The 27353-nt window shown below is 38.7% G+C and overlaps 1 protein-coding gene across 2 annotated transcripts; it reads left to right on the top strand.

Annotated features, from left to right (window-relative positions):
- The first annotated feature begins 1071 nt into the window (after positions 1 to 1071).
- On the top strand, positions 1072 to 27302 carry LOC127436664 (ETS domain-containing protein Elk-3-like). Of its 2 annotated transcripts, XM_051690951.1 has the most exons (5): positions 1076 to 1375; positions 11071 to 11279; positions 14018 to 14782; positions 18537 to 18659; positions 23637 to 27302. In XM_051690951.1, exons 2-5 carry the CDS (start codon positions 11073 to 11075, stop codon positions 23739 to 23741), a joined length of 1200 nt encoding a protein of 399 aa, XP_051546911.1. In that variant the 5' UTR covers positions 1076 to 1375; positions 11071 to 11072; the 3' UTR covers positions 23742 to 27302. The 2 variants fall into 2 exon arrangements, with proteins under 2 accessions (XP_051546912.1, XP_051546911.1); XM_051690952.1 differs by lacking the exon at positions 18537 to 18659 and having other exon boundaries at positions 1072 to 1375.
- Positions 27303 to 27353: the final 51 nt, after the last annotated feature.

Here is a 27353-nt window from a genome sequence, read left to right on the forward strand (position 1 = left end):
CCACAAGAGGGCGCTTCATTGACGCTTGTTGTAATACCCTCTCTTGCCACAAGAGGGCGCTTCATTGACGCTTGTTGTAATACCCTCTCTTGCCACAAGAGGACAGAGAACGAAAAGAAATGCTGGGAATGCTGAGATTTTTAATTGATTTCATATGTTCCCTCATATACTGTTGCAAGTGGACACATCTAAACATATTCGTTAATATCAGCATTAATTTAAAACTTAAACACAAAATTAAACATATTGTGCAGATGAGATATTTAAATGAAGCAGCTTTTTAAAGCTTTTCTTATGCCTGTGTGTGTGTGTGTGTGTGTGTGTGTGTGTGTGTGTGTGTGTGTGTGTGTGTGTGTGTGTGTGTGTGTGTGTTTTGAAGGATATAGCTTCCTGTCAGTGGATATCCCTCCAGGAAATCGCAAGATGGTTCCACCCCACTGTGGAACCCCATATCAATCATAAACTAAAACTACCTTAAATCAAATTTAAGTTGCAGCCCATTCATTGGTTTTTGGATGAAACATGTTAAAGCCCTAAAACGGCTCATAACTTTATTACCATCCCTCAATTGCATTTAAGCAGTTTCGCTCATTATGATTTTCTGCATCCTGCCAATAAGTTGTTTGTTAAGCAGTTATCACATAAAAATCTAATTAATCGTAACTATAAATCACATTAAAATAACAGACATTACCTAACTTTTACTGTTATTAAATTAAAGTAATTGTCATTAGAATAGACACAACCCCTAACCAGACACAAAAATACATTTTATTTATTTATTTAATTTTTTTGGTAGTAAACAAAAACATTTCTTCTTTTTATGCACAATTTTTTCACAAATGCATTGTTTTTCCAAATTTAGTACATTTAGCAATTTGGTCCCAAAAGTGGTTAGAAACGCACACCCACACAAACAAAATGTGTGTGGAGGAAGGAACCCGGACTCCTCCCGACGGGTCCCGGGCAGGAAGGTGGTGACGTCAGTATACTCCCTAGCAGGAGATTCAGGTTACAGTATATTAGCGAGTGCGCGCGCCCGTATCCGCGTGCGTGCGCGTGTTCTTGAATGTCGCGCATCCGCGGATGGTGGCTGGAGGAGGAAAAGCGTGTTTACACTGACGGGCCGAGCGCCTGGGGAATAACGCGCGGCGAGAGGAAGTGAGCCGGCTCGCTGTCTGCCTGCACTAACTTCCTGCTCAGAGAGAGAGAGAGAGAGAGAGAGACAGAGAGAGAGAGAAAACAGTCGGGATCCCATTACAGTCCGACTGAGAGCTGCCGAGACGGCCGACAGCATGGAAAAACAGCACATTGTACGGAATTCTTTTTAGAAAAGTGAAAAAGGAACCAAAAAACGCCCGACCATTACGCACAGGTATGTGAATAACCTATCGATTCTATCTGAATGTTTTATACATGTTTATAAATACAGATGTAGTTGTTAATAACCTTAAAAAAGAACGCTTCCAAAGTACAGGAGTGAAACTTGATATCCCAAAAAGTCGGTCATCACAATGGACCTATCCAAAGGAACGAGCTGTCTGAAATGTTCAGTAATTATTTTTAAGTCTTAAAATGATTAAATTCTACAGGTAACATCAATAACTTAATGTACAGAAATGAAAGAGTCTGTTCTATCAGTAATTAAGACACAAGACACACTAAAGTTCCAGTTATTTATGCGCAATTTACGCACGCACTGTAGATGAACGTTTGGATACCTGTTGAGCTCCTGATGTTTTATTATATATATTGTTTTATCATATATATATATTCATAAACATTTGGTGATTTTACATTGAAAGCAAGGCTGCTTGACAAGCAAGGCTGAAATTTGGCTCCTGGCTCTTTAAACGCACTAGTAGAGTTTCTGGTTTGTCTGGAAACAGCAGCAGACTAATTGACATGCTTTTCCGGATTGAATTTGGCAGCACAGCATCTTGAAAATGAGTCATTGGGGCAAACAAAGAAACTTCAGTTCAGTCTTAGAGATGGTGTTACCCGTGAATCTGGATTTTTCTTGTGATTGGGGAAGATCGATATTTGGGGTGATATACAGTGGCCCCAAAATGTATTTCAGAATCAAGTGTTCTCACATACACAAGGAATTTTGGGGCGGGGTGTCGCTGCCCCCTTCGGCATATCGCGGCGCCGTTTTGTGGCCCGTTCTGCAGAACGCGGCGGCCCATTTCAGCTTATGGCGGCCGGCCCTTCGGAAAAAGTCCCGGTTCTCCCGATGGCCAGTCCGCCCCTGGCAAGTGGTAAGGTATGTGCAAGGTAGGGGTATGTACAGTTATTTTGTTAAATATGAGTACATTTACATATGTGCATGAGATATGTATTTACATTATTGCACTATGGGGGAGTCCTGAAGGCAGTTTAATTTTTCATGTGGTAAATGGCCTGAGGGTAAAAAATGTTCTTGTGCCTGGATGTCCTGGCGCTGAGTGCTCTGTAGCACCGGCCAGAGGGCAACAGTTCAAAGAGGGAGTGGGCAGGGTGTGTGGGGTCCAGAGTGACTCTACCTGCACGTTTCCTCACTCTGGAGACGTACAGGTCTTGGAGGGTGGGCAGGGGAGCACCAATAATCCTCTCAGCAGTCCTTACTGTCCGTTGTAGTTTCCTTCCGTCTGATTTGGTGGCTGAACCAAACTAGACAGTTATAGATGTACACACGAGTCAAGACAGACTCAATGATGGCTAAGTAGAACTGAGTCAGCAGCTCCTGTGGAAGGTTGAACTTCCTCAGCTGGCAAAGGAAGTACAACCTCTGCTATTTGGACAATGTACAAATGTCACTGTATTAGAGAACAAAATGCAGATGCTACAAACCAAGTAGCATCTGCAAACAAATGATGCTAGCTTCTTTCTCAGAGCTGCAATAATATTATTATTTTGCAATAATAAAATAGTTTTAAGCATGGATAAACTGTCCAAATACTTTTTGGAGCCACTCTGCAGGTCAGAACGTCCACAGACATTCCCGGATCCGTCTGCAATTTCAAGCACTGTTGCTCTCTCAGGAGAGATGTGGTTGTGGAAGGAGTCTCCTTTGCCGGAGCTCCCTGAATTTTCCACTGCTGCAGTCTAAGCACAGGAAGAGCGCACATTTAGTCATGGCGAAGTAATGTCTGCGCACACCAACTAATCTCATTACGAGTTTCCGCTGGCACTACAGTGGAGAGGTTTGTGCACACAGTGGCAAGTTTGGCATTTAAAAGGTGCCAGGGGGACATTCAAAACACTGTGCTGCGGGTTCTGCTTTCCAAACTGTCCATGCATGTCAGTTGCATGAGTCTAGAAGGGTGGGAGCCTTCACTTTGTACCTGGAGCACACCGTATGCATACCTTACTACTCACCTTAGAGAACCTCGTCTTTCCCCACCCATACGCACGCACACACACACTGGTTGTGTCCGAAACCTTAAAAATGCAGCCTCAACTGACAGTACCTAGAGGTAGGAAGGCATCAAGGCACCTTGGAAGCTGGCCTGCAGCCAGTTTTCTCAAGAGATGCCTTCACACAAACACTGCTGTCTGTGAAGCCCTTCACTGCCATGGTCACAGGCACTTTCACAGAAGTTCATGTTCCTCTTATCTACTTCCTGTATGGTTAGATTTTTTTGGGTAGATTTGCTGGTATGCATGTTTCTTGATGTTTACCTGTGACATTGTTTGGAGATAAGTTCCAATCTAGTCAAGTAATTTTTATTTGTAGAGCACCTTTCACAACACACATCATTTCAAAGCAGCTTTACAGGAAATCATGCATTAACAGAAAATGAAACTGTAATATCTATAAAGTCTTACAGTGATCATTGTGTAGTTTGATTAAATATGATTGTAAAATGCGTATAGAAAATAAATAAATAATAATTGTATTTAGAACCCCTGTGAGCAAGCTAAAGGCGACTGTGGCAAGGAACACAAAACTCCATAAGATGTTGGTTAATGGAGACAAATAACCTTGGGAGAAACCAGGCTTAATGAGATCCATCGCAGTTCAAACTGCAGGTCATTTCGGTGAGGTTCGGTGGGGTTCATCCTAAATCCAAGGTTCAGTCAGTGGCATATGAAGTATCCGATGTCTTACAGTTGGAGTTTGCATCTGTTCGTCCTCTGAAGTCATAACTATCTACCTCGATTCATTCCAAGCATGTGGTGGTGAGACTGCATCCTTGTATAAGAGGCCGATTGCTTGATGCAGCTCTCTGCTAAAGGGGATCTGAAAATATGCCCTGCAGTATTTCCTGATGCCCTGTAGCCTCATCAAAGAATTATACAAACTTCTGGATAATCATCTACATTATGCTGCATTATTATTAGGGATGCACAATATATGAGAGACTTTATCAGTTTCGGCTATCCGTAACATTTTTTTTTTATTATTATTATCACGGCTGGTCTGATTTGGGCAATATTTTTGAACAGATAATTCCAATATTGTCCAATCGTACACTATGCTTGGTTCTAAAAATTTACTAAACAGTTATCCATTATTTTTGCTGTATATTAAAATGTTTTGAACTATTTTTAAGCTCAATTTGCATTTCACAAAGTCTGTGATCATGAAGGTGATCCATGCCAGACATCACTGTAAGAACAGAGCCAAGGCTTTGCTATGTTTGAGATGACTCTATAGTGTGTCTTTTTAGTGCACACTGTCTATTATTCATTTGTGTGTCATGAGACGGAGGTCATTCTGCTGGTGAAAGATTCAGTGTTGTTCCGTTCTCTTTAAGTGCCTAAATGGAGTTTTTAGTCCAGCTGTCTTAGAATGGGGTTGCTGAGGGAGGTGGTGTTGGTACCAGCACAAAAAAGAAGAGGAAACCTCCCATTTGTGCCATGTGGTACCCACATTCCCATGTTGCTCCCCACAGCAGGAATTCCTACCTTTCAGTTCAGGATCGGCATTCTCAGGAAGACGCCCTTCAAAGGAGAATTGGAGGAAGTCCTGATATAGACAGTTTTACAGTCGTTTAATGCAGATGCTCTGCTCAGAGGATGCTGTAGCAGGAAATGGTTTTATTTCACTTCTTTCAATTGTTATGTTTTTTAATATTTAATCTGTTCTCGCCCTGTGGATAGCCTTGTTGCTGACATGTCGCTAAAAATAAATAAATAAATATCACTTCTTTCAGGGTTTGACATTTAAAAAAAAAAAAAAAAACATAGGGACAGTGTTTTACCAGTACTGTAGAGTAGAGCGGAGGTGCGAATTTCTATAGAGGTAAAAATGTGTATATATTTTGAGATATAAAGTATGTGTTTGCACAGTACTTCCTGATAAATATCTGCAGTCTGTATTGACAATGTTTTCGGAGCACATCCTCCTTTGTCACCACAGGTCTGGCCTGAGTGTATCTGGCTGTTTGTGTCACTTACACTCAGAGTTTCCACACACACACACACACACACACACACACAATATATATATATATATATATAAATACACACTACCGGTCAAAAGTTTTGAAACACTTGACTGAAATGTTTCTCATGATCTCAAAAATCTTTTGATCTGAAGGCGTATGTTTGAAATTAGTTTTGTAGACAAAAATATAATTGTGCCACCATATTAATTTATTTCATTATAAAAACTAAAATGTAATAAAAAATAAAAAAAAGTTTTTGAAATGGATGACTTGGACCAAATAATAAAGAAAAGCAATAAGTTCCCAACATAGATGGAAACTCCTTCAATACTGTTTAAAAAGCATCCCAGGGTGATACCTCAAGAAGTTGGTTGAGAAAATGTCAAGAGTACATGTCTGCAAAATCTAGGCAAAGGGTGACTACTTTGAAGATGCTAAAATATAACACAGTTTTGATTTATTTTGGATTTTGTTTAGTCACAACATAATTCCCATAGCTCCATTTATGTTATTCCATAGTTTTGATGATTTACTATTATTCTAAATGTGAAAAAAAAAAAATTATAATAAAGAATGAGTAAGTGTTTCAAAACTTTTGACCAGTAGTATGTGTGTGTGTATATATATATATATATATGAATCTCAGAACAAAAACTGTCAAGAAAATGTCAGTCATTTTTTCACCCTAAAAACAAATAAAAAAAAAAAGAAGAAGATATTCAGGGGGTTAGGGTTCTAGGTACTGACTTTAATTCATGCTGATTTCTATAAAAAAATTGTCTGGATAGGACTTTCATTATTGTATATTAATAATAATTATTTATGTGTTGCAGCAGAGTGAATTTGAGGCTAAATGTGCTTAATTGTCATGAAAATAATTGTAAAAATGCAAAAGTAATCTTAAAAGTAATGTCCTGTAATGGTCCGAGAGCGATCTCATTAAAAATCGTACATAATTTACGAGTTGGCCATTTCGTATGGTCTCGCACGATGTTGTTCGCATAAACTCGTACGACAAATTCCTGGATGTCTTATGTGGAAGTAAGCGCAAGTTCCGTGCACGTTAAGGACATATTTATTAATATTATGACCTTACCCAAACCCCTTATCTAAATTTAAACATTCATTAGAGTGTGTAAACATGATAGAAAGCTGTTGTGTGTGACAGAAGCAAGTAATTGTCGCATATTTGATGGAAACGATGTTCGGCGATGTCATTGGCTGTAGTGATAGTCGTAGGAATTCAAACGAGTGCAGTCGCATGATATCATACGAATTAGCCAAATTTAGAAATGTCAAATGAATCCTGACGATTTCGTCATGAGAGTGTGTTGAATGGTCCTGAAAATAGGCTTCACTTTCTTTCAATTTTTGTCTTTTGATTTTGTGGTTAAATATAACCCAAACATTTCTTCATGAGATTCACCCAAAAAGAAACAACAACTAAAAAAAACTTAAATTATCAAGAGCCCTTTAAAAGCAGATAGTGTAGATCATCACCTCTCCTACTGGACTTTGGCATCAGAAATCATTTCTCATCTGCTCTTTTAAAAGGCCCAGCAGAGGTTGTACTTCCTTCGCCAGCTGAGGAAATTCAACATGTCACAGGCGCTGCTGATACAGTTCTACTCAGCAATCATTGAGTCTGTCCTCTGCACTTCAATAACTGTCTGGTTTGGTTCAGCTACGAAATCAGACATCAGAAGACTACAAAAGGACAGTTCAGACTGCTGAGCGGGTTATTGGTTGCCCCCTGCCCCCCCCTTCAAGAACTATACACTTCCAGAGTGAGGAAAAAGGCCGGAAAAATCACTCTGGACCCCACTCACCCTGCCCATTACCTTTTTGAACTGTTGCTTTCTGGCCGACGCTTCAGAGCTCTGAGCACCAGAACCGTCAGGCACAGGAACAGTTTTTTCCCTCAGGCTATCCATCTCATGAACAGTTAAAACTGCCCCACTGAGCAATAACTATGTGCAATACACAGTTTAGTCTTTTTTATACTTATCCAACACATCCAACCTCTTCTGCCATTTCATTCCTCTGAAAAAAAAAAAAACATTTGCACTGTACATAACAGATTTTATTAGATGTGCACTACCCGTGTGTTTGTGTCTGTATGTATGTGTATAATTAGTTTTATTTTTTATTTTGTATTATTATCTATGTCTTGCTGCTGTTTTTGCTGCTGTTTTTGTCACCAAGACAAATTCCTTGTATGTGAAAGCATACTTGGCAATAAAGCTGATTCTGATTCTGATTTAGTTGACAGTCCTGGGCAGTCATTCTTTCAGTCACCCATAGCTGTCAGTTTGATGAGCGAAATAGTAGTGAAGACATTCACTGGTGAAAGTGTGAGCTTGTGCTTCATTGTCAGAATTATGACATGATTTAATTAAAATAAGCCCGTCTGCAATCAGGGTGTTCCTCTTGGCCAATAAAACATGTTAACTGTCAGAACTATCCACACTAGTGAGTTAGCCTGTGTCTTTTCCCCATCTTCAACAGTTGCCTTGTTCTTTCCCTCCATCCAGCGCTCCTTCTCAGGGGAGTTGTGTCTCAGACAGCAGGAAAGCTGCAGTAAAAGCCAACCCAAACTGTTTGACTAACTAACAGTTACCAAAGGGCATGATTTAATGCTAGTTAAAACTAAGGAGTGTGCTCAAATATTTGACAGCTTTGAATTTTGGTTTCCTCATGTATATTAGAAAGCTGTCAGACCTCAACCTGAGGTCCTTTCTGTCTTCTACCAAGGTCTTCCTGCTCTCAATCTCTCTTCTACAAACTCACATTCCATGTCTTGGCAACATTTTGAATTTTAACCAGGGATGGAAAGAAAAGGTCATAAGAGTAAATGAAGGTTAAGTGTTTGGCTCAAGGGCATGACGACAGTAGACACAGGTAGATTTAAACTGGGGTCTTCCTGTACTTTAGGGCTTTAAACTTTGAACCACTGCTCCTTCCTGTTGGAGTCAATCCCAGATCCCATGCATGAAGGAACTTTTCCTATTTGCTGGACAATCCTTATCTTACACTCAATGGATCCACTTCCATATTGACTGCTATGGCAGACAATGAAAATACTGGTTGATTGGAGTGGCGACTCTGTTGTCTACAACTGTGTGAGTTTGTGAGCTGGAGAAAACAAATGGAAATGTTTTATTTGGGGTGGGGGAGTGGTATACAGGTCACATATTGGTTATGTTTAAGGTTTCTTAGCGCTACAATGGAATGTAAGTAGATACCTTTGTGGAAATCCTGTTTTGTGAGATTGTGGTTTCCTGTCTGTGTCTGATCTCAGTGCGAGAGTATAAAGAACATTTTTATGCAGTTTTATGCAGTTCCCTGTTCAGAGATTCATTCACAAATCTTGCTAGGCTTAACTTCAAGGTGGGCTATTAGCCAGTGTGTAAAGTGTGTTAAGACAACTTTTGTCAGTATTAGGGTATGATCATGACTGGGTGAAGTTTCACGGTATTAGCAACAGACAGTATCAAGGGAAGTGTTTGACTTCATGTTATATTGCCATTTTATTCTGGATCAGCAGGTACTTTTTTATAAAAATAAAAATAAAAGTAAATGATCAGCTCAGATTTAGATCTGTTTGTGTGTGTTATAAAAGAAGTTACTATAAACTAGATTTTTACTTGCCCATGCAAATCCTGCTAACAGATGCAAGGGTTCTATGTGATAGTGAAGGTGTTCTGAGGGACTTTAAGTGTTTTGTTATACACTTTCTAGGATATTACAAGGTGGTTGTTTACTGGCCCATGTCAAAAGAGCTCACCTCCAAGTCTCTATGATAACCTTGTCCCTAGATATTGCTTGGGTCTCTTTTTCAGTGTAAGTCTATGGGTTTCTTTTTACTAGTTTTATGGTCCGCCAAGCACAAATCGTAAGTTTGATTGCTTATAAAGCGAAATCACACCACGCTTCAAGTCGTACCATTTAAGTTATCATTTATGTTGGTTTGGGACATCTGAGAGAACTATTTTGAACCCCTTAAACCTCCTTATCTCTTCCTGGTCTCTTTACTTCATGTTCACAAACAGGGTCTCACTACAAATGGACAAACTCCATATTTGCAGAAGTAGTAATCTCTGTCCAAGTGTGGGTGTATTTGCTTACCTTTGAGTGGACACCTCTATCCCAGATAAAAAACCTTATCTCTGCAAACCTCTGGACCACTTTTCAGTACGAGTCGGCTCAGCATGTAAGCTGACCTGAGGTCAGTAAGAAGGCCAATGCTGCAGTACAGTGCTTGTTTACAGGAGGTGAAGCCGTTCCTGTGTCAGCGTTTGGCTTCTGGCTCAAAGCTCTTTGTTGTTTATGAGCCTGTGCGTTAATGTACAATAGGACAGGAAGTGCTTGCTGAGTTTGTGGGAGGGCACCCAGGAATTAAGTTTTTGCTCATGGAGAGACAGGAAAAGTTGAGAGAGAAAAGGGAATTAAAAGGATGGATTCATACTCATCGTATGCTAGATTTTAAGGCCGGATCAGGGGCACAAACGAGGTGTTCTTTAATGTGGTAGTGTTTAGTGGACTGGTGCTCTTGCCTCTCCCGCAACCACTTCCTGTTAGAAACCTGCACGGATGCTGCTCTGGCAAATGTTAAAGGGATAGTTTGCGCAAAAGTTCAAATTCTGTCATAATTTACTCTCTCATGTTGTGCCAAACCCGTGTGCTGTTATTTTGTTTTGTGGAAGACAAAAGGAGAATATTTGAAAGACTCTTTGTGCAGCTCTTACAATGACAGTTTATGGTGACAACAGCTGTCAAGCTCCAAAAAGTCTTCTGAAGCCATATGATAGTTATGTGTGAGAAACATCCTGATATTCAAGTTATTATTCACCAAAAATCTTCACCTCTGCCGAAGCTTGCGTCTATCCCACGTTCGCATACAGAATTCAAAAAGACATGGTCTTGTATGGCATGTTCCATGAAAAAAATAAACATATGGGACAACATCAGGGTGAGTAAATGATGACAGAATTTTCATTTTTGGGTGAACTATTATTTTAAGCTTTTGCAAAAACATTTGATGAACTTTTGAAAGAATTCTGAGCTGGAAGATTGCATTGAACAAATTACACATGGCTCTTCCTGGAAGGATATGTGTCTGAATATTAGATCAACAGAAACAAAGCTCCAGTCCACACATATGCACACACAAACTAAATTTGGTTTTGTAGTACCACAGGATCTTCCTACAGATCCTTAAACCTTGTTAGGATCATTAGATGATGTCCTCATGCTACCTTTACTCGCCCAATAAACACACAGCATACGGCTCACACAGTGTAACCTTGGCTAATTTGAATCAGACGAAGCTCTGGAGCAGTGGTACAAAACTTACACCACAGAAATCACATGAACGGACCAAATGATACAGACCACTTTAAATTCAACCCTATTTACTTTGTTCTTTGTTGTAAAAAATTAGTCTTATTTCAAAGAAAACAGTTGTTTGTCTATGTTTGTGTGGTGATTTGAGTTGCTGCCTATAGAGCATTTGAATTAGTCACTTCTGAGGTGCATTTGAGGCAGGATGCTGTCTTAGGAGGCAGCTGCAAATGTAGTTAGTAAACAGCAAGGCAGCTCTCTAGGTTTTGGAACAGAGCTAATGCTAGCCTGATTATGTTACGAAAAGGGTATTAAACAGAATTTCAGCTCTTTCATCTTTCTTGTACGACAGATATGGAGAGTGCAATCACGCTGTGGCAGTTTCTGCTGCAGTTGCTGCTGGACCAAAGTCACAAGCACCTGATTTGCTGGACGTCCAATGATGGCGAGTTCAAGCTACTCAAGTCCGAAGAGGTGGCCAAACTCTGGGGACTTCGCAAGAACAAGACCAACATGAACTACGATAAACTAAGCCGAGCACTACGCTACTATTATGACAAGGTTACTAGCCCTCAAATATCACATACTGTATGACTGCTAGTGACAGACCGATATATCGTCAGACCAAATAAAAAAAACCTAGACACAGAATGCAGGTGTCTAGAAACACATTTTAAACATTCAAGTTCTTTTAAATTTAAATAGTGTCAAGGCCTGAACAAAGATGCAGCACAATGGTCAAAGATACCCATCTAGTGTATGTTTACTTAGAAAAACTATTAAAAAACAGCGCAGATGGATGCGGCATGAACTGCTCCTATCAAAAGTTGTCATTACACAAGCACCATCTAGCACATTTTCTGTTTTCAAATATAATTTTTTGTAAAATAAGTGTTTTTAAATTCAGCAATTTTGTGTGTTTTATGTACTTTTTATGTTAAATGTAAATTGTATAATATATATATATATATATATATATATATATATATAGTTTGTGTGTATATATATATATATATATATATATATATATATATATATATATATATATATATATATATACATATACAGTGCATATAAAAAGTCTACACACCCCTGTTAAAACAGCAGGTATTTGTGATGTAAAACATTAAACAAAGATAAATCATATCAGACTTTTTCACCTTTAATGTAAAAATTACAACCTATGCAATGCCAATGAAAACCAAAGTGACACATTTCAGGGGGAGAAAAATACAAATAAAAAACTTAGAATAACTTAACTGCATAAGTGTGCACACCCTTTTATTATTGGGTATGTGGCTGTTTAGAATCAACCAATCGTCAAGCTCATGTGAAATAGTACACACCTGTCTTCACCTGAAGTGTCTCTGATTAACTCCAAATAAATCTCAGCTGTTCTTGTAGAATTTTTCTGATATCTTCTTGGTTGCATGCTGCTATAAGAGCCATGGGCCACAAAGAATAGCTTCAGCAAAAAAAGATTAATATTTGGAATGGCCCAGCCAGAGCCCAGACCTGAAGCCTATAGAAAATCTGTGGGGGGACCTGAAGAGGGCCGTATGCAATTTGACGGATCTGGAATGTTTTTGCAAAGAAGAGTGGGAAAATATTCCCAAGTCAAGATGTGCCAAGCTAATAGACTCTTATCCAAACAGATAAAGCTCTTTGTGTGTATTAAAATCAAAGGGTGCTTCAACTAAGTATTAGTTCAGGGATGTGCACAATTATGCAGTTAGGTTATTCTGTTTTTTGTTTTTTGTTTTTTCTGAAATGTGTCACTTTGGTTTTCAGTGGCATTGCACAGGTTGTCATTTTTACATTAAAGGTGCAACAATTCTGATATGATTTATCTTTGTTTAATTTTTTTACATCACAAAAACCTGCTGTTTTAACAGGGGTGTGTAGACTTTTTATATCCACTGTATATATACACTGGCAGCCAAAAGTCTTTGCTGTTTTGCAAGGAAATTGATATTTTAATTCACCAAAGTGGCATTCAACTGATCACAAAGTATAGTCAGGACATTACTGATGTAAAAAACAGCACTATCACTATTTGAAAAAGTCATTTTTGATCAAACCTAGACAGGCCCCATTTCCAGCAGCCATCACTCCAACACCTTATCCTTGAGTAATCATGCTAAATTACTAATTTGGTACTAGAAAATCACTTGCCATTATATCAAACACAGCTGAAAGCTATTTGGTTCATTAAATGAAGCTTAACATTGTCTTTGTGTTTGTTTTTGAGTTGCCACAGTATGCAATAGACTGGCATGTCTTAAGGTCAATATTAAGTCAAAAATGGCAAAAAAGAAACAGCTTTCTCTAGAAACTCATCAGTCAATCATTGTTTTGAGGAATGAAGGCTATACAATGCTTGAAACTGCCAAAAAACTGAAGATTTCATACAAAGGTGTACACTACAGTCTTCAAAGACAAAGGACATCTGGCTCTAACAAGTACAGAAAGAGATGTGGAAGGCCAGATGTACAACTAAACAAGAGGATAAGTACATCAGAGTCTCTAGTAGAGAAATAGAGGCCTCACATGTCCTCAGCTGACAGCTTCATTGAATTCTACCCGCTCAACACCAGTTTCATGTACAACAGTAAAGAGAAGACTCAGGGGTGCAGACCTTATGGGAAGAATTGCAAAGAAAAAAACACTTTGAGTGGGCAAAGAAACACAGACATTGGACAACAGATAATTGGAAGAGAGTGTTATGCATTTAACCACATTGAGCATTTGTGGGATCAGCTAGACTGTAAGGTGCATGAGAAGTGCCCGACTAGAGAGCCACATCTATGGCAAGTGCTACAGGAAGCGTGGGGTGAAATGTCTCCTGAGTATCTGGACAAACTGACAGCTAGAATGCCAAGGATCTGCAAAGCTGTCATTGCTGCACATGGAGGATTTTTTGATGAGAACTCTTTGAAGTAGTTTAGGAAGTTCCGAAAAAGAAAATTTCTAATTGTAATAGTAATTTTTCATGTTATTAATGTCCTGACTATACATTGTGATCAGCTGAATGCCATTTTGGTGAATAAAAGTACCAATATCTTTCCATAAGAGCAAAACCTGTACATTATTCCAAACTTTTGGCTGTCAGTGTGTGTGTGTGTGTATATGTATGTATATCAGTTTTATATTGTATTATTATTATTATCGCCTTTGGCAACCCTGCTCTCTAAAATATCGATAACAGCATTTAATCCCATATCGGTTTATCACTAATAATAGTAGTACCTGCCAAGTGCCTGATCAACCAAATCCGCCTTATGTTTTCTTTTTTGCAGAATATCATCAAGAAAGTGATTGGTCAGAAGTTTGTTTATAAATTCGTCTCGTTCCCTGACATTTTGAAAATGGATCCTCAAGCAGTCGAGCTCGGTCGGGATGGGGGTCATGTCGCAGGGGGCGTCATGTTGCAGGAGGTTGAGTCTGATTCTGGTGAGGGGGAGGAGTCTCCGAAGCTGTCGCTGTCATCGCTTAGAAGCCCCGCCTGTAGGAACGAGTATCTTCACTCAGGTCTATACTCATCTTTCACAGTCAGTTCCCTCCAAAGCCCACCTCCGCTGCTGCGTCCAATCAAAGTTGAGAAACAGCGAGGGGATGAGCGAGGGGAAGAGGGACCAACGGTGATACGGTTTGTCACAAATCGGTCAGAGAAGGTGATACCCTCCTCACCGCCACCCACCTCTGCGGAGGTCTTCTTCACATCAAAACCCTCCCCCTGCTCTTCTCGTAGCCCCTCCCCCTCTTATAGTCCCACCTATACGCTGCGACCGGGGCGGAGCCAAGAGGCTCACATAGACGAATTAGAGCAGAGCGCTCAGCCTCTGAACTTATCATCCGGCCACAGGGAGCGAGCCCAGAACCAGGCAATGCCCCACGAGAGGAGGACCAGTAGCAATGGACTTCCTCCCAAAGCCCGGAAACCCAAAGGGCTGGAAATCTCCGCCCCTTCCATACTGCTTTCAGGAAGTGACTTGGGCTCCATCGCCCTCAACAGCCCAGCACTGCCCTCAGGGTCTCTTACACCAGCTTTCTTCACTGCACAGGTATGATGCAACATCACTAGTACAAACATGTACTGCCACACAGCCTAACACATATACATTAGAAAACTTAAGTGAGCTGCCTACCAAGCCAGCATTTAAGTATGGACTGTACAATCTTAGATGAGTCACTGGTATAGCTGAATGAGAGAAATCATAATGCCAAACATGGGAGCTCTAGAAGTGGAAGTCCCACCTTAAACCCAAAGTATACTTCAGTCAAACATTACAAGATGCGTGACGCAATTGTCGTCATCAACAGAGTGCTTGAGCACTGAATACGCACGTCTCATACAGTCGTAGCACATGCGCCAACCGCCTGTGTATACGTGCACTGTCAAATGAAGAATAATTTGACAGGTGTGCGTTCACCTATACAGACGCTGAGCGTTCACGTCAAAATCAAAGTATACTTTTGGCTCTACAGTTAAAAAAGCCAATCACCTTTTTTATAGGCAATCACCTATATTATAGAGGGATCACCTGTACATTTTCATCAAGAACAGGCATGCACATTAGCTAGACTGGTCTGAAAATTAGCGTTTTTAGCTTGCTTTGAGCTATAGAAGCAAAAATTGTGATACCATTGTCAGTATTTATGGCTGACTTGAAATGTGTTATTTGTTTGTAATCTTGACCAAAAGTTTTAGAGATTTCATTCTAACCCCATTCAAGTAGATAGGAGCTGTATGTGTGTCCCGCTTGTATCCAGTAGAGAGACAGAAAATAGCTGCCCGGAAGTGCTACAAAGGCTGTCGAGTGACCTAATTTAGCTTAAAGGAAATTTGATTTAAAGGAATAGTTCACCCAAAAATTTTAATTACATCATCATTTACTCACCCTTATGCCATCCTAGATGTGCATGACTTTGTTTCATCTGCTGAACTCAAATGAAGATTTTTAGAAGAATTTCTCAGCTCTTTTGGTCCATACAATGCAAGCGAATGGGTGCCAACAGCTCCAAAAATCACACAAGTCAGCATAAAAGTAATCCATAACTCCAGTGGTTAAATCTTCATCTTCAGAAGCTATATGATAGGTGTGGATCACTTTTACATTCTTCTTGTGTTTTTGGTGATTCACATTATTCATGCATACTGCCCCCTACTGGGCAGGAAGAAGCATTTCAAGCAAAAAAGGACTTAAATAGTGATCTGTTTCTCACCCACACATATCAAATCACTTCGTATGGATTACTTTTATGATGCCTTTATGTGTTTTTTGGAGCGTCAAAATTTTGGCACCCATTCACCTGCATTGTATGAACCTACAGAGCTGAGATATTGTTCTAAAAATCATAATTTCTGTTCTGCAGAAGTAAGAAAGTCATACACATCTGTAATAGCATGAGGGTGAGTACATAATGAGAGATTTTTCCTTTTTGGGTGAACTATCCCTTTAAGGCATCATAGGCACACTCCTGGCACAAAGGTTGTTCCAAAAGGTCTAAGATATCTTATTTTGGCCAAATCTAAAGGCAGCTTCATATGTGTCCTTCATGTAGAATGCATTGTGACTAGCTCACTGAAAAAATCATTTAAGATGCCGGATGAGTTGATATAATCTTATACTGTAACATTCTAAGTATACTTCATTCAATTTAATTTTATATATATATATATATATATATATATATATATATATATATATATATATATATATATATTTAATATAATGTGTATTATTTGTGCTATGTATTTTAAGAATTCATTAGAGTTTTGCATTTTTAGCTTAGCAACATGTTATCGTTAAACTCTGTCAAAACTCCTGTGTGCTTTACATGCAGAGTACTATTTTTTTGTGGTGCAGAGTTGCTGCTTATGTAGAGTGTTTCAAATAAGTTACTTACAAGGTTTAATATCAGTTAGGATGCTGCCTTAGAAGGCAACTGCCTATATAGGTAGCTCACTAGGTTTAGGAATAGAGCTACAGTTTAACACAAAAACACCCTCTCCAGCACTGCTTAAAACCTGTAACGGGAAACAAATACACAAGAAACACACCTGTACTGGTATTACAGCAAAACTAAGCGTATCAGTCTTTGCTGGGCATGTAAGGAGAAATGTATGGCAGGCAGACAGTTTTTTAAAAAGTGGTAGAGTGTGAGACAGGGAGAAGGAAAAGACAGACAGCAGGGCATAAGAGAGAGAAGAGAGACTTGTAAGAAAAGCCTTATGTCTATAATCTTGCACACTACAGCATAGTGACACAGGACAGAAAAACAGCACGAGAGGTAAATTGATTTCATATGCTGCCCTGTAACCTAGTGATCCACAGTCCATGACCCATGAGAAGCAACACACTCATATAGACTTCTCTCTTTCAGGGCTAGTTCACCCAAAAATGAAAATTCTGTCATTTACTCACTCTGATGTCATTCCTAACTGTATGACCTTCTTTCTTCAGTAAAACACAAAAACAGAAGTGTGACAGAATGTTTACACAGCTCTTTTAACACTTGTGCGTCAATAAAAAAGTTACTCAGAGGTCCTTCGTGGACAAAATGTCCACGTCAAAAAACTGCCATAATAATATTGTACATTAATATTATTTTCCACTTTCAATGATCTAATTTACATCAACATCAGTCCTGATCATAACTACCAAATATTTGTGTATATAATGCCACTGTTGTTTTTTTACACACACACACACTGCTCAATACACACATACAATACACACTCTGGCATCCATACCAACACAATTTTAGCTGCACCGTTTATTAAATTGGCCTACAGTGCTATATAATACAGCAAACAGAAAATAGGAAAAAAGCATGTATTTGCTCCATAGGCTAAACATGAGAAAAATGGCGCCATCTGGTGGAAAATATTAAAAATTAATTTTGACGCCAGTGTTCCAGAATGAAAGCATAATATCATAGAATTCATGATTTTATGCTTTAATGGCACTGGGATAAAATATTGCGGTTTCAATGGGGACATTTTTGTCCCGAAGGTCCTGAGTGTAACTATTTTGTGTACACAGTGTATTATAGATGTATTTTAGGAACTGAGGTTGAAATATCAAAATTCCCCCAAAAATACACACCTTTAGCTAAATTAATGCCGTTGGCATTAACACAGCCAAAACGAAAAATACAAAAATGTCCTAAGGGTTAAATACATTGAACAGTAAAACCTCTCCTCTGCAAATCTCATTCACTCTTACGCAAATTCAAACCTAATGCAAGAACCAATGACGTTTGATGTCTTCGTGTTCTAGACTTGAATGTGCCAAAATGTAAATCAGACTTTATGACTCAAATTTTTGTGTGTTCCTCACACAAAGCTATATGCCCTCAAATGACTTGGAATATAGTGCATAAGTTCTATGGACTACTTTTATGTGCGTTTTGGGCCTTGAGCAAAATGCTCCATCTGCTAGCACAGATATTTATAAAATATCAACTTTGAGTTGGAGTCAGATATGCTACCACTTACAGGCAATTCCTTTGCACTACATACCCTTCAAGTTTGCAGTCCAGATTTGTCCTGTTAGGGTGAAAAGAATTTGCTACTCAAAACATTGTTTTTTAAATAATTTTTTAAAGGGCTTCTCAGACTTTATTTCTGCATGACATGCTTTACAAGCTATTGCCAGCTAACCAAAGCAAAAACAGACTCAGACGTGCCCAAACATGCAGAAACTCATATTCGTCTTTTCAAATTTCAAAAAGACATTGAGATTTCATGATCCATGTCCTCCATGATTAATACAAAAAAACATCTTATGTTCTGCCCCTGTCTCTCTCCAGACTCCCTCTGGTCTGCTGTTGACACCCAGTCCTCTCTTGTCCTCCATTCATTTTTGGAGCAGCCTGAGCCCCGTAGCCCCTCTCAGTCCGGCGAGACTACAGGGACACGGTTCACTCTTTCAGGTACGCACAAAACACTCCCAAATACGCAAAAACTTTAGGTTTAACAGCTACAGGTGCATCTCAATAAATTAGAATGTCGTGGAAAAGTTCATTTATTTCAGTAATTCAACTCAAATTGTGAAACTCGTGTATTAAATAAATTCAATGCACACAGACTGAAGTAGTTTAAGTCTTTGGTTCTTTTAAAAGTGGTGATTTTTGCTCACATTTAACAAAAACCCACCAATTCACTATCTCAAAAAATTCGAATATGGTGACATGCCAATCAGCTAATCAACTCAAAGCACCTGCAAAGGTTTCCTGAGCCTTCAAAATGGTCTCTCAGTTTGGTTCACTAGGCTACACAATCATGGGGAAGACTGCTGATCTGACAGTTGTCCAGAAGACAATCATTGACACCCTTCACAAGGAGGGTAAGCCACAAACATTCATTGCCAAAGAAGCTGGCTGTTCACAGAGTGCAGTATCCAAGCATGTTAACAGAAAGTTGAGTGGAAGGAAAAAGTGTGGAAGAAAAAGATGCACAACCAACCAAGAGAACTGCAGCCTTATGATTGTCAAGCAAAATCGATCCAAGAATTTGGGTGAACTTCACAAGGAATGGACTGAGGCTGGGGTCAAGGCATCAAGAGCCACCACACACAGACATGTCAAGGAATTTGGCTACAGTTGTCGTATTCCTCTTGTTAAGCCACTCCTGAACCACAGACAACGTCAGAGGCGTCTTACCTGGGCTAAGGAGAAGAAGAACTGGACTGTTGCCCAGTGGTCCAAAGTCCTCTTTTCAGATGAGAGCAAGTTTTGTATTTCATTTAGAAACCAAGGTCCTAGAGTCTGGAGGAAGGGTGGAGAAGCTCATAGCCCAAGTTGCTTGAAGTCCAGTGTTAAGTTTCTACAGTTTGTGATGATTTGGTGTGTAATGTCATCTGCTGGTGTTGGTCCATTGTGTTTTTTGAAAACCAAAGTCACTGCACCCGTTTACCAAGAAATTTTGGAGCACTTCATGCTTCCTTCTGCTGACCAGCTTTTTAAAGATGCTGATTTCATTTTCCAGCAGGATTTGGCACCTGCCCACACTGCCAAAAGCACCAAAAGTTGGTTAAATGACCATGGTGTTGGTGTGCTTGACTGGCCAGCAAACTCACCAGACCTGAACCCCATACAGAATCTATGGGGTATTGTCAAGAGGAAAATGAGAAACAAGAGACCAAAAAATGCAGATGAGCTGAAGGCCACTGTCAAAGAAACCTGGGCTTCCATACCATCTCAGCAGTGCCACAAACTGATCACCTCCATACCACGCCGAATTGATCCAGTAATTAAAGCAAAAGGAGCCCCTACCAAGTATTGAGTACATATACAGTAAATGAACATACTTTCCAGAAGCCCAACAATTCACTAAAAATGTTTTTTTTATTGGTCTTATGATGTATTCTAATTTTTTGAGATAGTGAATTGGTGGGTTTTTGTTAAATGTGAGCCAAAATCATCACAATTAAAAGAACCAAAGACTTAAACTACCTCAGTCTGTGTGTATTGAATTTATTTAATACACGAGTTTCACAATTTGAGTTGAATTACTGAAATAAATGAACTTTTCCACGACATTCTAATTTATTGAGATGCACCTGTACAATAAAAAAAAGGAATCTGGAAGTTAAGAGAAGATACACAGTTAATATGTTAGGCAGCGTGTGTGTTTGAAGGTGGGGAAATGTTTTGTGCTGTTAGGCGGTTTTCTGTGCAGAATGCCAGACATTTACAAAGTTTCACACATTTTGTCTCGCATAGCCAGACCTTTGACTAAACAGTTAAAAGACTGGTCCACATAGCAGCTTATTCTGGCCAAGAACTGCCCACTTAGATAGGAAGAGACCATGTGACTGACATGTAAAGCGATCAGTCACGGTTCATTTTGTTCTTGGGTGCCGTTGAGGGGTGGGTTTATAGGGGATATACATCAATAACAGATCAGCATGGGGGGAAAAACTATTTAAATAATAGTACAGAAGTCTCTCTTAACAATTGTACAGAAAACACATGGAAAAACAGTACACTACACGACAGAAAATAAGTTCAGACTTTCTCAGATTTAACTAAGACAAAGCAGAATATACAGATCGGCATGTAGATATCTAGTTTACTTTCTTCTAACTGCCTCAAACAAAATTCCAAATATCTTTTAAAGATTTTATGTAGAAACTTAGTCAAATCCACTAATTATTTCATCTTCAACAGTGGTTATGTCAACTCAGTTCACGACTTTGTTTCCCAGCAGACTGATATAAAACTGATGTACCCTTTTTCTCTGAAGCTGTGTTAAGCCAGCCAGTCGACAGAATGTTCCAATTTTGTCTGCAATATGCATCAAAAGGCCAATAGGCTTTGGGTGGAGATTATCAATAAGAGTGTAGTACTCAATGTATCATATTTGACTGTTTACATCCATTCCATATAAATCTGCAGATTTTACCCTAATATTAGTATAGAAAATGCAAAAAGTCTGTAGATTCCATCTGTTTATCTTTGTTTCCTATCATGGCCAGCAAAGGAACAAAGACTGTTTATGTCACTTTAAATATGTTTTTCATTTTAGCGTTGACATACATAAGTGTGCTTGCAAAAGTAAGTGATAGCTTGTCTTTTCTCAGTGAGCGTGTTTGTGTTTGGTGTTGTGTTTCAGTCTTTATGTGAGCGAGAGGGGAAATCCTGTGGATACTTCCTGTTCTGGCCCAGGGGAAGAGTGTGTAGCGAGGTGTGTGTGTGTGTGTGTGTGTGACTGAGTAAAAGACAGAGAGCAAAATATATATTTATGCTCATCTTGCTTTTTGAGGGGAGGGTCCAGTCTTTACTGTAAACATCGTTCCCCTGCAGGAAACGATTAAGGTAACCACGGCGACTGCTTGGCTCTGCCTTCACTTGAACAGTGACAGTTTGTGATGTGCACATTTACTGTGCTGCTGTATATACACACACACACACAGTCATACACTAACTCCCTCACTTTCACTTCCTCCCTGGGCGACCATAGTGGGAGTTTTCTGGTTGGTCACATGGTTGTCGATCCCGCAGTTATTGCTGATTTCTATACAGGCTCTGGAAAAAAAAAAAATGCAAGGATCATGCATGGTTATTTTTGTAATTCATCTGTATCAAGTTTTTTGGCCGCTCCAGGTAATGGATTTACTGGTGTATGAGTGTGTGTTAGGGTTTGGAAATAAGCTACAGATGTTTCCCCTCTGCTTTGGATATAGGTGGGGGGGGCAGCTTCCTGTTAAAAAAGGGAGGGGGTGATAACTGAAAAAGACTCAGTGTAGTCAGCTCTCACGTAACAGGAAGTTCCTCTCCAAGCATTACCATGATGACTTAGTGGTGACTACGAGCGTGTTTGTTTTGTGTGAACGTATGCTGAAGCACAAAGAGAGAGACTTGTGTGGGCAGATTTAACTAAGGCGTAAGTGTAATGTCCGGGTCATATTTCACGGCAAAATAATAATAATAATAATTAAAAGAGTTAAGCAATTATATTGTGCTTCAAGAAAATGAAGCCTATTTTAGGACCAATTAAGGTTTTTGCCATTATCATCAAGGCAATTAAGGAAATTTTGATTACTGTAATGTAATATTTTTTTATATATATTAGGCTATTTAAATGGTAAAGTTGCTACGTTTACAGTTACAAGTGGCATGGATTTGTTGTACTGAATTTGTTATGCTGATTTAAGAAAATCAGAAAGGATGATTTTCATTACTGTAATAAGATTTTTTTGTTATTATTATTTATTTATTTTCTTTGCACTACAGTAATGAAAATTTGGAAGGGAAATGTGTTCAGCTGTCATAATATTAATAATGTCACGATGAAAAAAAAAAAAAAAAAAAAACACTTAAAAGAATATTCCGAGTTCAGTACAAGTAAAGTTCAATTGACAGAATTTGTGGCATAATGTTGATTTCCACAAATTAGTTTAGACTTGAACCCATCATTTTCTTTAAATAAAAATAAAAAAAGCACAAATCTGGGTTACAATGGGGCACTTACAATGAAAGTGAATGGGGCAAATCTGTAAACATTAAAATACTCGCTGTTTCAAAAGTATAGCCACAAGACGTAAACAACATGCGTGGTAACATGATATTAGTGTGATAAAATCACTTCTTTCTGTGTGCAGTTATATCCAATTTTACATCTTTGCCATGATGACCATATAAACACTGATTTAAACAATTTACAGCTCAAATAATACACAAGTTTTAACAGAATAATTAATGTACATGCTTTTATAAAATTATAGGCTTCACATTTCTGCCTTTAAACCCTTCAAAAATTGTCCCCATTCTAAGTGCCTCACTGTAACCTCGATTTTTGCTTCTTCTTTTTTTTTTTTTTAAATAAAAGGAGGGACGCATCAAAATAAATTTTTTGTGGTATTCAGCATTATGCTACAAATGCTGTTGATTGAGCTCAACTTGTATTGAACTCAGAATATTCCTTGAATGGTCCTTAAAAATTGTCGAATTTTGCTTTAAGCACAAAAAAAAAAAAAAAAAAAGGTAAAATATGCCTCAGACATTTCTTCATGAGTGCACTAGGTCAGATTAAATCTATTGTAATTGTGATCAGGACAAATGACATCTGTTTGCCTGATATGACCTTCCATTTAGCACTACAGTTGCCTATACTCCCTCACAGGGCCGTGGTGAGGAATTCTGGGCCTCCTTACTATATATTGCTCTGGGCCCCTTACTTATTAAAATAATACAGTTTCAAATTTGTTGTGGGCCCCCCTGGACCTTTGGGCCCTTTGAATATTTTCCACCTTTCACCCCACTAGCTACGGCCCTGCTCCCTCATAAATTAATTAGCATGTTTATTTACTTTATAAAACATTAGCTCTGCAGTTACCTGATATCAGTGTTTGAAGACTGTCGTGGCAGCATTACCTCAGTAGTTTGTTTACTTTCTGCTCTTCACAGTTCCCCACCCTGCTGAACGGACCGCTTCCGATGCCTCTCCCCAACCTGGACTCATCTTCATCGTCCTCTTCTCTTCTCCTGTCCTCCAGCTCCCAGAAATCCTGATTAATGGACAGTTCGTCCTGTATTTCCTCAGTTATACCTATACTTTTACACTAAGGAATTATGGACCTTCAAGTCATTTTGAGCCCGACTCTACTCACTTCGCCCCCTTGTGGCCACCTACGCCTATTGCGCCCTTGAATGTAAGATTCTTTATTAACCTTATTCACGCTAGCGCCATCTTTGTTTTTTAATGGGAATGACAACAAGGCTGTAAGGGATAGACTTACCATCTCTTCAATGGAACGGTGTAAAGCTGTATAAAGCTCCTATATCGCATCTGATTTTCCACAGCTTATGAGTTCTTTGTATACTGAATGTTCTCATACAGATATTTTATTAATGTTTTGTCCGCGGAATGATCCAAAAACACTTTAAAGTGCAGTACAGCCCATTGAAGAGACTGGAAGTCTATCCCTCACAGCCTCGTTGTCATTCCCATTAAAAATCCAAGATGGCGCTAGCGTGAATAAGGTATGTACTGTAAAATATTGAAACGGACCAGCAAACTGTGTGATTTAAAAAAAAACAATTTTTAACTCTGGCTGCAATCCAAACAGCTCACCAAGTTCCTCTCTAAAGCTTTTTAATAGGGAATTATTATGACATAAGGCCAAAGAACACGAAGTGTCCTTCTGAGGACATGGTGAGTCACTGGAAAAGCAGTCTTAGAATCTGTAGTCTCATTTTATTGGAAAACACGTCTGAGACTTGCCTTTTTGGCAAGTTACTTTTAATGTCTCTTTAACGACATTGGCAGATAGAAACGAACTGCAATGCAGGACCTTTCTGGATTGTGATCAATGTAAAAACACATTCAAAATGCAGTGCTCGTACTTTCAACACAGAACTCTCTCCATAACCTCACAAAACGGCCCAATAATTCTTCAAGCAAAACTTCTGATGTGTTCCCAACGGTTCTCCATTAACAACAAATAAGGTGCTCCAACTGGAATGTTCTCCTTATTTTTGACCAGTACAGTAACACCTGGAGTTAATATTCCAAAGAGAAGTTTAAACAATGTTATAGGAATCTCATTAGCATTTTTAAATAGTAATGTTCTGGGTTCAGTACAAGTTAAGCTTTATCGACAGCATTTCTGGCACAATGTTTATTACAACATAAATTATTTTTGACACGTCCCTCAAAATAAATCAATAAAATAAAAAAATACGGTTACAGTAATTTACTTACAATGGAAGTAAAAAGGGCCTGCATTCCGGAGGGTTTAAATGCAAAAATGTGCAAAAATTCATATTTTTGTTAAAGCACTTAAATGAATTATACAGTAAAACCCTGTTTACTGTTGAGATGTAAAAGTTGTTTAAGTGGGACTACTTTTCTAGGTGCATGATCTTCTAATTATCCGTCACCAACGTATTCTGTAGGTGGAGTTTGCAATCATATCCTTGCACGTATCGTACACGTTACTGGCTCTGATGGCATTACATCATCATGACAACGAAGTTGAAAGACTGGATAGGCTATAACTTTACACCGACAAGGTCAGCAAGCAATTCTAATCACTGTAGTTTAACGTATAAAGGATAGTTGGGATAGTTCTCCCAAAAATGAAAATTCTCTCATCATTTACTCACCCTCGTGCCATCCCAGATGTGTATGAATTTCTTTCTTCTGCTGAACACAAATTAAGATTTTTTAGATTATCTCAGCTCTGTAGGTTCTTACAAAGCAAGCAAATGGTGGCCAAAACTTTGAAGCTCCAAAAAGCACAAAGGCAGGATAAATGACTCAAGTTGTCAAGAAGCAATATAAGTGTGGGTGAGAAACAGATCAATATGTCCTTTTTTATACTATAAATCTCCACATTCAAACAGCCCTTCTAAGCACTCTTCCCTCCTAAGTTATTTTTCTTTTGTTTCTTTAGGGAGGAGAATTAATAGGAAAAAAAAGGACAATTGAGCTGTTTCTCTTAAACATCTATCAGATCACTCATGAAGACCTGGATTATTTTTAATGCTGCCTTTATATGTTTTTTTTTTTTTTTAGTTTCAAAGTTTTGGACCCCATTGACTTGTATTGTATATACTTGCATAACTGAGATATTCTTCCTAAAATGTGTTTGTGTTTTGCAGAAGAAAGTCATACACATCTGGGATGGCAGGAGAGTGAGTAAATGAGGAGAGAAATTTTGCTCTTTAAACTTTGTCCTGCCCAGTGTACTTCAATTTTAAATGTCTTAGTGTAACCACAATTCTTGCTTAATAAAAAAACTGAGGGACGAGTTGAAATTATTTTCTGTGGTAATGGATATTAATGCTGTCGATAGACCTTAAAGGGTTAGTTCACCCAAACATTTAAAATCTTTAATACTCACCCTCATGCCATACCAGATGTGTGTGACTTTCTTTGTTCTGCAGAACACAAATAAAGATTTTTTTTAGAAGAATTTCTCAGCTCTGTAGGTTCATAAAATGCAAGTGAATGGGTGCCAAAATATTGAAGCTCCAAAATCCATATAAGGGCAACATAAAAGTACTCCAGGCGATTCTGGTGGTTAAATCCATGTGTTCAGACACGATATGACAGTTGTGGGTGAGAAACAGATAGATATTTAAGTCATTTTTTACTATAAATTCTCCTCCCTGCTCAGTCGATCTCCACTTTAACTTTCACATTCTTCTTCTGTTTTTGGTGATTCATCATTCTTCATACATATTGCGCCCTGTTGGCCAGGGAGGTAAAAACTGTCTTAAATATTGATCTGTTTCTCACCCACAACTGTCATATCATGTCTGAACACATGGATTTAACCACTGGAGTCATATGGATTACTTTTATGCTTCCTTTGTGGATTTTGGAGCTTAACATTTTTGGCACCCATTCACTTGCATTGTGAGGACCTAAAGAGCTGAAATATGGGGGGCAGTGGTAGCTCAGCGGTTAAGGCTCTGGGTTACTGATCAGAAGGTCGGGGGTTCAAGCCCCAGCACTGCCAAGATGCCACTGTTGGGCCCTTGAGCAAGGCCCTTGACCCTATCTGCTCCAGGGGCGCTGTATCATAGCTGACCCTGCACTCTGACCCCAGCCTAGCTGGGATATGTGAAAAAGAAGAATTTCACCATATATGTGCAAAATGTATAATGTGTGATAAATAAAGAAAATTAATTAATTAAATTAATTAATATTCTTCTAAAAATCTTAATTTGTGTTCTGCGGAAGACAAAAAGTCATACACATCTGCGATGGCATGAGGGTGAGTAAATGATGAGAGAATTTTCATTTTTGGGTGAACTATCCCTTTAACTTGTATTGAACTCGTAACATTCATTTAAGTTTTTTTTTTATATATATTTGAGGCTGTGAACCGGGTTTCTATTTGTTTGTTTGTCTGGTATTGTTTTGTATTGTTTTATTGCATTTTGTATGCACTGTGCTTCAAATGTACTACCGGCTGTGCCTTTTTGTATAAGAATTGTGTATTTGTATTATTTTCCAGTAATAGACGAAATTCCATTTCAATATTGGAAAGAAAAGCTTTGTTATAGCTTATGCTTATTATTATTTTCATTAAGGAATTGATTAAAAAATGTATTCTGGTATTAATTGTATATTTTTTGCTTTCCAAGTGTCAAGAAAATGTGCCTTGTGTT

This window comes from Myxocyprinus asiaticus, chromosome 47 (assembly GCF_019703515.2).
Source record: "Myxocyprinus asiaticus isolate MX2 ecotype Aquarium Trade chromosome 47, UBuf_Myxa_2, whole genome shotgun sequence".
NCBI lineage: Eukaryota > Metazoa > Chordata > Actinopteri > Cypriniformes > Catostomidae > Myxocyprinus > Myxocyprinus asiaticus.